Source organism: Nannospalax galili, unplaced genomic scaffold (genome assembly GCF_000622305.1).
Source record: "Nannospalax galili isolate Female #2095 unplaced genomic scaffold, S.galili_v1.0 scaffold471, whole genome shotgun sequence".
Taxonomy (NCBI): domain Eukaryota; kingdom Metazoa; phylum Chordata; class Mammalia; order Rodentia; family Spalacidae; genus Nannospalax; species Nannospalax galili.
Window position 1 is genome coordinate 701,772 of NW_008330333.1, and position 14,896 is coordinate 716,667.

Genomic DNA, 14,896 nt, shown 5'->3' on the forward strand with positions numbered 1-14,896 from the left:
ATGGCCAAAGTGTAGAGATTGAGAGTCTGTAGATTTCTGGTACTTGAGCAGGATTCTTATGTTAAACTACTCCCACTCAGGGCTCAGGGACCATTGCAGAAGAGGGGGAAGAAAGATTTTAAGAGGCAGGGAAGAAGTGCAAGACCATATGGAGATAGAGTCCTACAAGCTCCTGGAATCCTGCTTGTATGGTGTCAGTATGCACAGGACCCATGAAAATTCAGACAAAAATCCAGCATTGAACTAGGGAAATGGACAGCTGACCCCAATCTCAGCTGAAGAAATATTGGCAATTGATTACTGCTGAGTGAGGAAGAGCTGATCTTCCTAAAGGAAGGAATTCTAGATAGGCTGACTAGATCCCAGTGGATGAACTTGCACTGAGGGACATCTTGGAGACACTAACTTTACATGATAGGCCTTAACACAAATGATAGAATGTATGAACTCCAGTGGGGGGGGCTATGGGAGGGTGCCAAAGGGGAAGGGGATATAAAGATAATTTTCTGTATGAAATACACAAAAATTCAATTAAAAAAAAAAGAACTGGGGTGTACGGAGCAGGTATGGAGAAGCCTACTCACTGATACTCATGGGAGTGGCTGCAGAAGTGGAACTATCATAAAGAAAGCAACACAGAAGCCCTCCCACAGGCCCTATGAGAGCCCCACCTCTGTAGGCCTGGCCAACCTGCATCTCTGGCTTCTAGCCTATACCCTGTTTGGAAAGGAAGGAAGCCTTCCACTGCCTTCCTTGCAAGTGGGAATAAGTGAGCAGAGGGGCTCAGTGAGGCCACAGAGTCCAGGAAGGGGCTGCTGGGACTGGTGTGGAGGAACAGGAGACAAAGATTGTGCCCCTCTCCCAGACCCCTCTGCTTCCAGCCTCACTTGAATCCTCTCCGATGTCCCCCCAACCAGTCACCCAGCAGTCATTTCGGTTCTCAAACTTGAATGTGTTGTTCAGGAGGCAGATGGGTTGGATGTAGTTATTGTAGGTGACAGAAGAGGACAGCCTCAGCAGGGCGATGTCATAGGGATACAGCCCCAGGTACTTGGGGCTCAGAAAGATGTCTTCCACTTGGTAACGGTTGGAGTAGGCCTGCAGGTTCCAGAGAGACGGTGAGACACTCAGCTCACCAAACTGGACTGACCATTCATAAGGATCATTATACCTGTCGGGGGAGGAGAGAGCAGTCAGCCCATCTAGGCTCCTCTCTGGTGTTTGTTCATCCTTAACAACAATACCAAGTACTTATGGGCCAGAGGGCCCCTGTAGGAATCACCCAACACAGGCCACACACACAGTCCTTGTTCCTGGGCACTGTGATGGGAGATGCAGAAGAGTCTTGTCACCTATTAGAGCTGTCCTAAAGACACAAGTTGAGCCCAAGGGAAGCTTTGTGCAGCCCCCTCAAAAGGCTGAGCAGATGTGGGGACCAGTGTGAGGCTATTTGGGAAGGATTTAAGGAAGGGAGGGAAGGAAATCAGGCAATACACCCAAAAGGGCATGGGAATGTCCAGAAAAAACATTCTAGAAGATCTGAAAGGGCTCCCTCCAGGGGCACCAATGTAAAACCTTGTGGATCTAACCAGCCACAGCCACACCTGAGGTTCAGTATAATACTTTGCTATATCTGCTTGAAATGCTCACCTAGGTGTCCGGCTCAAGGCTGAGGTCAGTGACCTCCCTGCCCCTCCACCACTCTTGCTCCACCACAGACTCACTTTTGGAAGCAGTGGGCAGCTGTAAGTACCCAGCGACGGTTGAGCAAAGTCCCTCCACATATGTGGCTGCCCCATACGCGTAGACTCCCTTGCCACGGCCAGCGCCCAAGCACTGCGTCATCACCACCCACCACACGTGAGGGAATGGTGGTCCGGTGGCCACAGGGCCCTGTAAAGAGGATCAGACCCAGCTATGGCTGGGCTGAGACTGGCCCACCCCATCCCTTGTAGCCCCGGGCACGTGGAGGGGAGGGGTTTCCTAGGAACCCACTGGGTTCCTAGAGATCCTCATGCATCTGGTAGTACCCGAGGGGCCCGTTACTATCAAACACCCATGAGTTCTGGATCCTGGGGCTAAGGAGAGGAGGAGTTGAGAGGAGGCAAGAAGCAGGTCCTGAGCACCTTACCTGACAATGGGTCGATTTCCTGTAGTTCTGGGTGGAAGCAAGAAAGTGAGCTCCACTTCATCTCCACCTCCCCATCTACCCATCACCCCCAGTCCCACAATAGCACCCCCAGATAAGCTCACCCGGTTTCTCGGAATCCTGCAACAACGGTGACTGTGTCACCGCCATCGCCACCATTACCAGCAGCAGCACCAACGTCTTGCCCCGCGCGCCCATGGCCACCTCTCCCACCACTTGGCACCCCCTCTACTTCCTGCTGTGCCAGTCCCGCGCCCACTGGGAAAGAGGCAGCTCCCTGGACTCCAGGGCTGTTTGGGGACCATAGTGCCCTCGCACTATCTTCCCAGGATATCTATCAAAGCTCTTGATAGGGTGCAGGGAGCGTGAGCAGTTCTGGGCTCATCTGAGCTCAGAAGTGCTGGCTGCCTCCCTTGTGGCCCTCTGTCCTCCGCCCACGACTTCCTCCAGGACCAAAGTGAAGACCCTCAAGCCAGGGGCGCCCCCGGAAGGCCCATGAGCAGCACATCTAAGGTCAACGCCAGCTAGAACCAGCCAGGAACATTCTCCACCAGCTTAGGCTGCCTGCTCCCTACAGGCTGTGCTGTCGTAGCCTTCCACAACGGTGAATCGTTTTAAAATTTTTATTTTGTTGCTGGGCGTGGTGGCGCACGCCTTTAATCCCAGCACTCGGGAGGCAGAGGCAGGCGGATCTCCGAGTTCAAGGCCAGCCTGGTCTACATAGTGAGTTCCAGGACAGCTGGGGCTATAGGGACTCTGTCTCAAAAAGACCAAAAGGCGGGGGGTGGTATATTACTTTTCTTTCTATTTTCTTTTTGTTTTTTTCTATTTTTTTTTCTTTTTGAGTGATTTATTTTGTAGCTCACGCTGAACTTAAATTACTACCCTCTGGCCTTAGTCTTCCCAGTGCTGAGATGCTACCATACTCTATAGAATGGTGTATGTGTGCACGTGTATATGGTACCGACTATCAATAGATTCCCTTTCAATAGGTAGGTTTTTTTGGGGGGGGGAGTTTGTTGTTGTTGTTGTTGTTTTTGAGACAGGGTCTCCCTGTAGCCCAGCTGGACTGGAACTCTCTATGTAGACCAGGCTGGCCTTGAACTCACAGAGATCCGCCTGCCTCTGCCTCCCGAGTGCTGGGACTAAAGGTGTGTGCCACCATGTCCAGCTTAGATAGATTTTTTAAAATTTAAGATTTATTTTCTTTTTATTTATGTGTTTGTGTGTGTATACTATGTGTGTGTAGGTGCTCTCTGAGGCTATTTGTGGGTATTGGATCCCACAGTCAATTGTGAGCTGCCTGTCATGGGTGCTGGGAACTGAACTCATGTCCTCTGGGAAAGCAGCAACCAGTCTTAACTGCTGAGTCATCTCTGCAGACCCAATTTTTTTTTAAATTTTTTTTCAATTTTTATTTTATGTGTATGAATGTATTGTCTGCGTGTTTGTGAGTGCACCCGTGTTGTGCAGTGCCACATAGGTCAGAAAAAGGTGAGAAGAAGGCATCGGATTCCCCTGGGACTGGAGTTAAGGATGGTTCATAGCTGCCATGTGGATGCCGGGGATCAAACCTGGGTCCTCTGAAAGAGCAGCCAGTGCCTTTATCCGCTGAGCCCCTAGGATTTCATTCTTTTATGACCAAATAGTATTCAGTTATACATCTATACCACATTTTCTTTATCCATTCATCCATTGATGGACACCATGTCTTGCTGCTGTGAATAATGCTGCAGTGAGATGCTCAGCCTGATGCTCTGTATTAAATCTTTGTTCTTTGTGTTTGTTTGGTTGGATCTTTTGGGTTTTATTTTGTTTTATTATAGACAGGGACTTCCTGTAGCTCCAGCTGACCTGGAACTCACTATGTAGACCAGGCTGGCCTTGATCTTACAGAGATTGCCTGGGATTAAAAGCATGCACCACCGCCAGGTGTGGCACACGCCTTTAGTCCCAGCACTTGGGAGGCAGAGGCAGGCAGATCTCTGTGAGTTCAAGGCCAGCCTGGTCTACACAGTGAGTCAGGACAGCTGGGGTTAGGGTTAGGGTTAGGGTTAGCCCCACTACAGGGAGACCCTGTCTCAAAAAGACCAAAAACAAAAATAAATAAATAACACTCTAAGGAACAGCAACTGCCTATAGCTGCCTGGTATGTAGAAGAATACAGAGATCAGGAAAGAAAATGCTTATGTTCTGTGAGCCACACAGAAGTCACCTGGCTTTTCTTCATTTTTAAATTAATTTTTTTGTTAATGTACAAAACAATTGGGGCTAGAGAGATGGCTCAGCAGTTAAGAACCCTGACTGTTCTTGCAGAGCACCCAGGTTCGAATCCCAGCACCCACACGGCAGCTAACAACTGTCTGTAACTCCAGTCCCAGGGGATCTGACATCCTCTTCTGTCCTCCTCAGGCATTGCACGACATGGGTACACTTACCTACATGTAGGTGATACACACATACACATAAAATAAAATAATAAATAAAATTTTTAAAAAACAGTTTTGCTGACATTTTCTTTTGCTTTGTTTTGTTTTTTGGGGTGTTTTTTTTGTTTTTGTTTTTTTGGTCTTTTTGAGGCAGGGTCTCCCTGTAGCCCCCAGCTGGCCTGGAACTCACTGTGTAGACCAGGCGGATCTCACAGAGATCCGCCTGCCTCTGCCTCTGCCTCTCAAGTGTGCCACCATGCCCAGCTTCACTGACATTTTCGTACTGTATATAGCATTGTTCTTTGTTCCTCTTTACCCCGTTATCCTCTCTTGTCCTGGCCCACTGGTCTCCTTCCTTCTCCCAAATAGGAAGATGCTTTCATGCCATATATTTATATTTTGAAATCTAGATTCCACGTTGAGTGAAACTGTGATGTTTTGTCTTTCTTCTGGTTACCTCTCCTGTTCCCTCTCCCTCCTCCTTTTAGTTCCCTTCCTCCCCCAAAGTCGTACCCCTTCTCCTTTCACATGGGTTAAATCTTGATGAAGGTTGAAACTGCCTTTGACAAACTTTGTTGTCTAGGACCAACAAGATGGCTCAGCAGGTAAAAGCACTTGCTGAACAAGCCTGTCCTTCTGAGTTCAATCCCTGGAACCCAAAAAACAAGTCTGGAAAGCTTGTCCTCTGACCTCCACATGTGTGCCCTGATGTGTGTGCCTCCCCAACCTCATGCACACATAAATAAATAAATAAATAAATAAATAAATAAATAAATAAATAAATAAATAAATAACTTTATTGTTGGGGGGTCAAAGAAATAGTAGGAGAGGAGACAAGACACTAGTAGGTTATTCATCTTAGTGTCCCAGTGGCCTGTGGCCTCTGGAGGAAGTCTGCACTAGCTAGCTTTTCTGAAGCTATGATCAAAATACCCAACATAAAGATGCTGAGGGAGGAGGGATTTGTTTCAGCTTATAGTGTCAGAGATGCCAATCCATCATGGCAGGGAGGGTGTAGCAGAGCATAGTAGTTCATATTCTGGTGGGCAGGAAGAAGAGAAAAGGGAAGATGGGGCCAGGGCAAGATACAGCCCCCAAAGACACTGCCCAGTGACACAACTTCCTCCTACTAGACCTCACTTGCCTTTTATCCTCTCCTAATAATGCCATCACATTATGAATCCATCGAGGGATTATGTTATTCATTAGGTCAGAACCCTGGTGACAGTCTGGAAGCACCCTCACAGAAACCCCAGAGGAGTAGTTACTATCTATAACTTAAGCTTGTCTCAATCCAGTCAAGGTGATAATTAAGCTTAACCATCACTGGGTCTGTGCCTGTTTGGTGCCCCTCTGTGTGTCCTGAACCCCACTTACCCTAGGACATGATAGGGTTGGCAGAGTGGTAAATTCCCCAGCACTAGAAGCTCCAACAGGTAGGATGGCTAGTCAGGACTCCACTGTTGTTGGGGACCCCTGCTGTCTAAGGTAGCAGTCTCTACATGTCCGGATAGCCACAAGTCCGCTCGCGTTCATATGCAGAGACTCCCTTTCTCAGCGGGGTGCCTTCCTACTCTCTTCCTGACTCACCTTTTGAAGTGGCCGCCACAGATGCCCTACCAAAAACATGGCGTCTGGCACAAGAAACTGCCAGGTTTTTCCTGTGTGATAATCAGGCAATGTCTGGCAACCTGATGGAAGCCCACCACCACATGTAAATGGGGCATCCTACAAAGCACCTATCAACTAAGGCTTTTGCTACTGCCACCACACTTTAAAATATCCTGGTTTCCCCTAATTAATCAGAGCTGAATCACTAAGACCTGGAGCTGAGCTGAGTCACTGAATAAAGGAGCTGTACCTGACTGAGCTGAGTTCTGTGTCTTACTGCCTACGATTCAGTCTAACCCTTCGTAAACAACGACTGGCGAAGATTCTGCTTTCGCCTTTCCCGCACCTCCCCACGTGATCCAGCCTCGAGGGAGTGCCTGGTGGCTTGGAACTGAACCTGCTTGGAAGCGCAGCGACCAGTAGAGTCGCCAGCATCCAGTAGTCGCAGAGAGCGTCAGCGACATGCGTGCACCCCAGCAACGTGGAGAGCCAGGGACCCGAGCAGCAACGCGGTGCACGAGACCCGCCCATACACTGTCACTGGGTCTGCTCTCCCGGAGTCCTGAGCCTTGAGCCTTGTGGCAAGGCAGGAACAAGCAGCTAGGAACCCCACCAGGAGGTGCTTTAAAGAGCTCTTCCAAGCCAGGCATGGTGGTGCATGCCTGTAGTCCCAGCACTTGGGAGGCAGAGGCAGGGAATCTCTGTGAGTTCAAAGCCAGTCTGGTCTACAGAGTGAGTTCCAGGCCAGCTGGGAGATCCTGGGTTTTTTTGTTTTGTTTTTTTTAAAAAAAAAAACAAAACAAAAAAACAAACAAACAAACAAAAAACATTTCCAAATAGTGGCCCATAGGGATGGGATCAGGTCAGGACACTCAGGGACAGAATGGGTCCCAAGAGGATAGGGTAGATCCATAGGGATGATAAAGGACCAAGGTTCTCCCAAGAACTGTCCCTTTTATGTCCATTAACACCCTAGGACTCATGTCTCAGCCAGTCTCTGTGTACTCCCTGATGCCAGGATCAAGTTCCGCTCACCACTCAGGCACAATGCCAGCCACCACCTTGAGAGACTAGGGAGACCATCCTGACTGCAGTCCAAGGGGTAGCTCCCATGCCCTTTTTCTTTTATCATTACAGCGTGTGTGTGTGTGTGTGTGTGTGTGTGTGTGTGTGTGTGCGCGTATGAAGGTCAGAGAACAACTTTCAAGAGCTGTTTGTCCTTCCACCATGTAGGTCCTAGTTGTCAGGCTTGGTGGCAAGCACCTTTACCTGCTAAGTCATCTCACTGGCCCTATCCACATCCTTGACAGCCCCTTCCATCCCGGCTCTCTCTCCACTGCTGGCTCCAGCCCCTGCCCTTCCCCCCACATCCCCACCCCACCTGGCTGTCCTTTCACAGTCATTTCTGCACCTGCTTCAGCCACTAGGGGGCCACAGACTCTCCAAGACTGTGGTGGAGACTGGTACCTTCCTAGCATTCAGCTCCCTGAACTAATGGCACCTCCTCCACAGGGCCCACCGCACCCTGACTAAACAAAAATGAGCCCCATAGGCTCCTACATATCACCCATCCTACTTCCCCCAGAACTAAAGAGTGTAGCCCTGAAAGCTCTCAGCTGATGATTCACGTGTAGTTCTGCCTGCCTCTGTGCTCTGTGTGGGGTGAGCTTGGGTATTATCCGATGAATTGAAGGGTTGATGGTGGAGAAAAGGGGGAAATAAAGGGTAAATGGAAACACAAAGACTGTCAGTGTCCCCAGGGCTACAGATCTTTAGCTAGGAGATCAGGTCAAGTGAAGTGACTTGCCTTACAGTGGCCCTTCCTGAGCTTTGACTCTTTAAGCTGCCCTTGGTCAATATTAGCTCTTTGGAAGTGAAAGACAGAATGTGATGCTCAGAAGACCCTTGGAGGTCCTCAGGTTCCTCTAGGTAGGAGGGGAGGATAACGCTTTCTTCCCTGCCCCCCTTAACTCTGTCTCACTAGGCTACCACACCATGGGGCTCCTGAGGAGGTGGGCAGCAGCAGCTAGGGGTCATATCCCTGCTGGGTGGTGCAGGAGAGGGTCTTCCACATGAGGGAGAGGCATCCACACTCTTCCCTGGTATATCCCAGCCAGTAAGCACAGCATCTTAAAGGCACACCTCAGACGTGGCCAGCAGAGGAGCTTCAGGAACATGGTAGCCATGCCATGTCCCTGGAAGTCAGAACACGGTGGCATCTAACTGACTGAATGGTTAATCTAGAGACAGGCATGAGCCATTTGCCTCATGCAGGGTTGGCTGTGCATATGGCATGCTGTGTGCCAGGCCAGTCCCATTTCTATCATCACTGCAATCTCCAGTCCCACCTGTAGCCAGACTGTCACGAGGCCCAGGTATCCTGTGGATATCTCTGGGGATGATCAGGCAGCAGGAGACAGATCTTGAGGCTGACAGTCCTGTTATAAGAGGCAAGAAGAATGATAGGGACACATGCACCCTGTGACAGAGGAGGCTTCAGGGAGGAGCCTGAGTCCAGGTAAGTAAAGCAACAGAGACAGGACTCAGAGGAGGAAACCCTGAGCCAAGTAAGGTCAGGGATGGGTCATCTGTATGTGGGCCTGGAGCAGAGGGGCCCTGTGATTTCACAGGCCATGGCTGCCCTGGGACAGTGTGACCACTGTGCCAGAGGGGTGTTCAAACAGGATCAGTCTGTCCCCACCTCTTGCATCCTCCTATCTCAGGGAAGTAGACAAGGTCCCCACTCACATCTCCGTTCCTGCCTGGGTCCCAATCTTAGCTTGGGTCTCCAACTGTAGTCTTATAAACCCAGTCAGTCTCCAGACTTCCCTGGAATGATGGGCTGGGGGAGAAGAGAGGTTGAAAGCAACCCCAGCTTGTCACCACACCAGCACCATTTTACCCAGAGGCATGAACTAGCATCTCACCTGCCCAGCCCAGGCAGACCCAGGCCTGAGCCCGCCCTCCAACCCTGCCCATAGTCCTGGGAGTGGGTCTCATACCTCCCAGTGACCCTGAGATTCACTCCAGCTCTACCAATGACCTCTAGGTGGAACCTCCTTGTCCACCTATGACTTTAGCAGTCACCCCATGCCCTACTCTGCCATGCCAAAAGCCTAAAAGCAAGGCTGTTGAGCCACGTGGGCCTGGGCAAGCTTGAGTTTCCAGCTCTTGGCTTCCCCCTGCTGAGCAACAGGGCTGTGTACCACCAGGAGTGCTGAGTATCTGGTGACACTGTGTGGGTGATGTTTGTATATGTGGGAGGTATTTGGGGGTGTCCTTCTGGGCTCTGTGGAAGCTGCAGCTCATAGGCATGGGAGGAACCACGCAATGGGAAGACGTATCCTGCTGGATTCAGTCTTTATTGTTTCAGACAATGATACACTGCAGAAATACCAACCCAGTCCCAGAAGTCACAGAAGCTTCCGAAGGATACCCTGAGAGGTGACTGAACCCATGCTCCACCTGGAGTGGTGGGGCAAGAAAGAGGGCAGAGGCCTGAGGTACCACCCCTCGAAATCCATAGGCCCCCAAGGGAGTGTGAAAGGCAACTCAGGCCATGGGGACTAGAGGGAAACCAGAGCTTGGCTGAGGGTCCCAAGGGTCTGAAGAGGGAGGAATATGGGGGTTGGGAGGCTTCTATAGGGGGAGGGGCAGGAAAATGTCCCTGGAGGATAGAGCACAGCTAGGGTACACATCCACTGGTGGCTATGTAAGGAGGGCATGGGGAAATCGGGGAGGGAGTCTTTGGGAGAAGTTGTTCCTATCTGGGAGCAGAGAGAGGGCAAGAGCTCAGAATATAGCAGTTGAGATCATAAGATTCTAGGTTAGGCAAACCCCAGGAAGATGAGGATGCTACCCAGCAGTCCCAGGAACAACAGGCCAGAGAGTGAGGTTCCTGAAAGGCTGGGAGAGAAGTTTCTTTCATCTGGATCTGAGTTCCACATCCTGTTCACAATCCATGAGGTGTAGATGCTGACGTTGACATAAACACCCGGCCTGTTGGGTTGGGCACACCCAGATCCCCAACTCACCACCCCTGCCTGGGTCCAGACACCACTAATGTCACAGACCAGGGGACCTCCAGAATCACCCTGGGGAGAAAGAAAAGGTCCAGAGGTGTTGGGACTGCTTGAGCCTACTATCCTCCTGGCATAGGGAGGAATGGAGGTTCTCCTCACCCCAGTCCCACCAGACTTCTCTTCATCATAGTAGACAGGATTGATGGGTTAGAAGTTTCTAGAAGGTGGTAGAGATGGCTGGTCTAAGAACTGAGGAGAGGGGATCCCTAGCAAATGGAACAAACAACGGTGCCTCTAAGTAAAACGCAAACTTCTTCCAGAGCTGTGTGTTCAGAGCTGGGAACAGAAGGGCCATTTCCACATCGCTGATACTGCTGCTTGCCTTGGTTTATTTATTCATTTGTTTCTATCTAAAACATCTCTTTGAGGTAACAATCAAAGGTGTCTGGCAATCAGGGTGTGTAGAAGAGCAAATACAAAAAGACAAAACTAATCAAGCTTGAAAGTGGCCTGCTCCTCATGAAAATCTGGTCAAAGGTTCTGAGTATTATATTGAGGGGGTTACAGAAGTCAAATGTTCTGATCTTTTCTCTCTGCTGAGGATGGAAGCCAAGTTTTTTCAAATGCTAGGCAAATGCTCTACCACCAATCCATACCCTTAGCACTCTGATCATTTTTATTTTATTTTATTTTATTAGAGGAGGGGAGATTGGGAGCGTGCACTCATGTGAGCATGTGGAGCCCAGAGGTTGATATGAGATGTCTTTATCACTCTCCACCTTATTTTTTGAGACAGGTCTCTCACTGAACTTGGAACATGTGTTTTGGCTAGATTAGCTAGCCAGCAAGCCCCAAGGATCTGTCTCTGACCACCCCCCAGTTGCTGGGGTTATAGACATATGATATCAAATCTGGCTTTTGTTTTTACATGGGTACTAGAGATTCAAACTCACATCTTCATGTTTGTGAAGCAGGAACTTTACCACTGAACCATCTCCTGGGCCCTCTGATCATATTTATATTTATATGATATTTGAAAGGTCGACAGCATCTGGGAATTCTTTTTCTTTTTGAAGTGTGTGTGTCTGTGTGTGTGGTGTTAGTTGTTGTCTGTTGATGTTGTTGCTGTTTCTAAGATGCTCCACCCCTCCTGGGAGGTTCCCAGGGTGATGAGAGGACCACCCTGCTCACTGGGAATGGGGCTGTCTGGGTGTGGCTCACTCACATTACAGGCGTCCTTCCCGCCTTCCTTAAAGCCGGCACACAGCATGTCCTCATGTATGATGGTCTCCTGGCTGGAGATGGAGTTCTCCTGGTAGTAAGAATTACAGGTCTGGGCATCGATGAGAGGCACTTCCAGCTCCTGCAGGATAAAAGGTGGTACGAGTTCTGGGGTAGAGAAAGAGCAGAATTCAGGGGAGGGGACATGTCATTCCCTCGCTGTTAGCCCTAGATGCCTAACTGGACCTGGTAACTAGGGTTATTTCTACTGCTTCTTAGAGTAGAGGCCTTGTTTTCTCACATGAAACCCCATCAGCTTTGCCAAAATGGACTCAAGGATGAGGACACAGATTTGTCCTCACATCACAAAGCTGGGGACACTTGTTAGTTTCCTCCCCAAGATAGCTACACACAGATGTTTGGTGACTCTGTGGGTCTCAGCCTCCTTCCCAGCATCAGGACAGTGGAGTGGGATGGGCACATGGTGGGCACAGGACATTGAGGAGTCCACACTTGGCTTCAAGACCCAAGACCCAGGCCTCTGGTCAAGTCACGTTCACTACATGACCCTACTCTTCTCATCATTATAAATGTGAAGTCAGCCGGGCGTGGTGGCACACACCTCTAATCCTAGCACTTGGGAGGCAGAAGCAGGCGGCTCTGTGAGTTTGAGGCCAGCCTGGTCTACATAGTGAGTTCTAGGCCAGCTGGGGCTACAGGGAGACCCTGTCTCAAAAAGACACCCCCCCCCAAAAAAAAAGAATGAGCCCTGGCAGACACCATGAAGGGCCCTTTAGCAGAGATGGCAGGAAGGATGTGGTCTAAGTTAGACTTGCAATCCTTAGCCCCCTGCTGGGCACAGTACTGTCCTTTTAGTTATCAGATGCTGGGAGGACTGTTAAGGCCCAGCAGCAGTAGGCTGCTGATTAGCTGCTGTGGCAATATTTCAATATACACCCTCTGTGGTGGCTGTCCTGTACATGGGCTCCATGTAGGTCCTGTCTGAGCTTGGGAACTGGCCCTAGGGAGGGTGTCAAGACTGACCTCTGCTGAATTCACCACCCATTCTCCCTCCACCCTGCCACCAGATTCAAACATACTTACTTTGATTCATGGCAGTGTACCCCCAGCCAGTGACCCAACACAAGGTGCCAGGATCCAGGGGGTCTCTGGGTTTGGGGAGGCAGACTGGAAGGATGAGGTCATCAAAGGAGATGGATGAAGCCAGTCGCACCAGAGCAATGTCTCCGCTACCATCCTTCTCTGAGTAGCCTGGATACTTGATATACTCAGCCACCTCACTCACTTTCCCAGACTCATTGACCCCAGGATAGGAGGAGATGGAGACCAGCAGTACTGTGTAGGCAGACGGGTCCCTGGGGAGAATGGAAATGTCAGGGGGATCCCATGATTGGGAAAGAAAGACAATCTTTATGTAGGGGGCTTACTGTCATTATTAGGCTTTTCTGAGAGCTAAGCACATGGAAACAATGCTGAGCATCCCCTTTAATGGCCACCATTAATGGTCATTCCAAGGTGTGGAACACAATTATGGAAGTCAAGTCATCCATCCAAAGGCCGTCTGGCTAGCAAGTAGTGCAATCAAGATCTTAGATTCTCAGGAGCTAGGGAGATGACTAAGTAGATAAGTACACTTCGGATACAAGCAAGAGGACTTGAATTTAAAGCCAGGCCTGGCAATGCATATGTCTGTAATTCCAGCCTACCCCTATGGGGAAATGGGAAGTAAAGACAGGAAAAACAATGGAAGCTTGCTGACCAGCAGTGGATAAAAAAAGAAAAAAAGAAAAAAAATAGGTAGAAGATGAGGCCTGAAATACAAAGCTGTCCTTTGACCTCCACATGCACACTGTGGCATGTGTGTGCCTTCACACACACACACACACACACACACACACACACAAGACCTTGGATTCTCAAGGGATGTTTCTAGAAAGAGTTGATTCTCTCTCTCTCTCTCTCTCTCTCTCTCTCTCTCTCTCTCTCTCTCTCTCTCTCCCCCTCTGTGTGTGTGCATCTGTGTGCAGGTGCATGCTCCTGTGCATGTGTAGAAAGCAGAGGATGTCAGACACCCTGCTCTATTATTTTTGACCTTGGTTCTTTGAGATGGTGTTTCTCCCTGAACTTAGAGCTACCTTGGAGGCCAGCAGTTCCCAGAGATCCTCTTGTCTCCTCCACCACCCCCAGCACTGTGGTTACAGATGCTTTTAATATGGGTGCTGGGGATTTTAACTCAGGTCCTCGTGCTGGTGTAGCAAGCACTCTTACCCACTGAGTCATCTCTCCTGCTCAAGAGTTGATTCTTGATAGCCAGACTAGATGCTAGGAGAATACAGCCCTGCCTCATCTCCTGTCATGGTGGGTAGGCAGGTTATGGTTCAAATTGAGGAATGAAAATGTCTGGAACAGGAAAGTCCAGCTGGCCCCAACCCCACATGATCCCTGGGGAGACACTCACTGGTTGAAACAGTGGGCAGCTGTCAACACCCAGTCCTCGGCAATCAGAGAACCTCCACACACATGTTCCCCAGATTCCCTCAGGCTAACCTGCCAAGGCCACTCGCCCACCTGGGCATTCTGCCCCGACACGATGCGGCCTGATGCCCTAGGACGTCCACACACTGCAAGAAATCAGTAGAATTGGGTAACACATAGCCACTCTGCCCCCCATATGCCCTCAGACCTCGCTCATTTGTCACAGCCCCTGGTAGTTCGACCAGCATGGGCCAGTTGTGTGTAGATGAGTCCCCAATGCCTTGGTTAACAACACCTGCCAGATATAAGACCCCAAGGAGCCAAGATCAGATAATTCTCTGGATCTGTCCCAAACTTAATTCTCCTGCTGGTCCTGCCTGTGATCCTAGCACCTGGGAGGCTGAGGCAGGAGGATCAGGAGTTTAAGGCCAGACTCCATTATATAATAAAGTCAAGGTTAGTCTGTGCTACCTGAAACCTGGGCTCAAAAACCCAAAATAAGCAAAATAAAACTAAGAAAACAACAACTAAGCCTACACTCTATTCCTCCTGAAGCACCTGTCCTCCACCAACCTTGTGCCATCCTACCTGAATCCAGATTGATGCCACTGTCTCTCATGAGGGACAGGCTGTAGGACACAGCTGGGGAGCTCTCACTCTGCAGAAGGGCTCCAGGAAGGAGGATGAATAGGATGGTAGCCAGAACGAGTTCCATGATACACTTGCCCCAGCACCCTGCCTGGTCTGAGATTAGAATTCTCAGACACTCCAGGAAGGAGGAAGGTGATTGCAGCTCTAGTGTGGCTCCTGGGCTTGCCCTGGGGTGGGGCTCAGCCTCTACACCTGCTCTCCAGCCTTGGGAGGGGCCTACTGCTTCCACTACACCTGGGCAGTGGAACCCTGATCTCCCCACAGAAGTCAAAGGGGATACCTCGAGCCTGAGGCATCTCTACCTGCACAATCTGTAT

At 50.0% G+C, this 14,896-nt stretch overlaps 1 protein-coding gene across 1 annotated transcript in view; it reads right to left on the reverse strand.

The window, feature by feature from the left end:
* LOC103744860 (transmembrane protease serine 9) overlaps positions 1-14,643 on the reverse strand; it is an 18,819-nt gene extending 4,176 nt beyond the window's left edge. The window contains exons 1-9 of the mRNA XM_008846710.2: positions 14,517-14,643; positions 13,912-14,074; positions 12,537-12,808; positions 11,437-11,600; positions 10,020-10,283; positions 2,254-2,377; positions 2,132-2,158; positions 1,725-1,893; positions 888-1,171 (exon numbers count right to left, since the gene is read on the reverse strand). Coding sequence (XP_008844932.2) covers positions 888-1,171; positions 1,725-1,893; positions 2,132-2,158; positions 2,254-2,377; positions 10,020-10,283; positions 11,437-11,600; positions 12,537-12,808; positions 13,912-14,074; positions 14,517-14,643 — 1,594 coding nt within the window. The remainder of the gene's footprint in view (positions 1-887; positions 1,172-1,724; positions 1,894-2,131; positions 2,159-2,253; positions 2,378-10,019; positions 10,284-11,436; positions 11,601-12,536; positions 12,809-13,911; positions 14,075-14,516) is intronic.
* Positions 14,644-14,896: the final 253 nt, after the last annotated feature.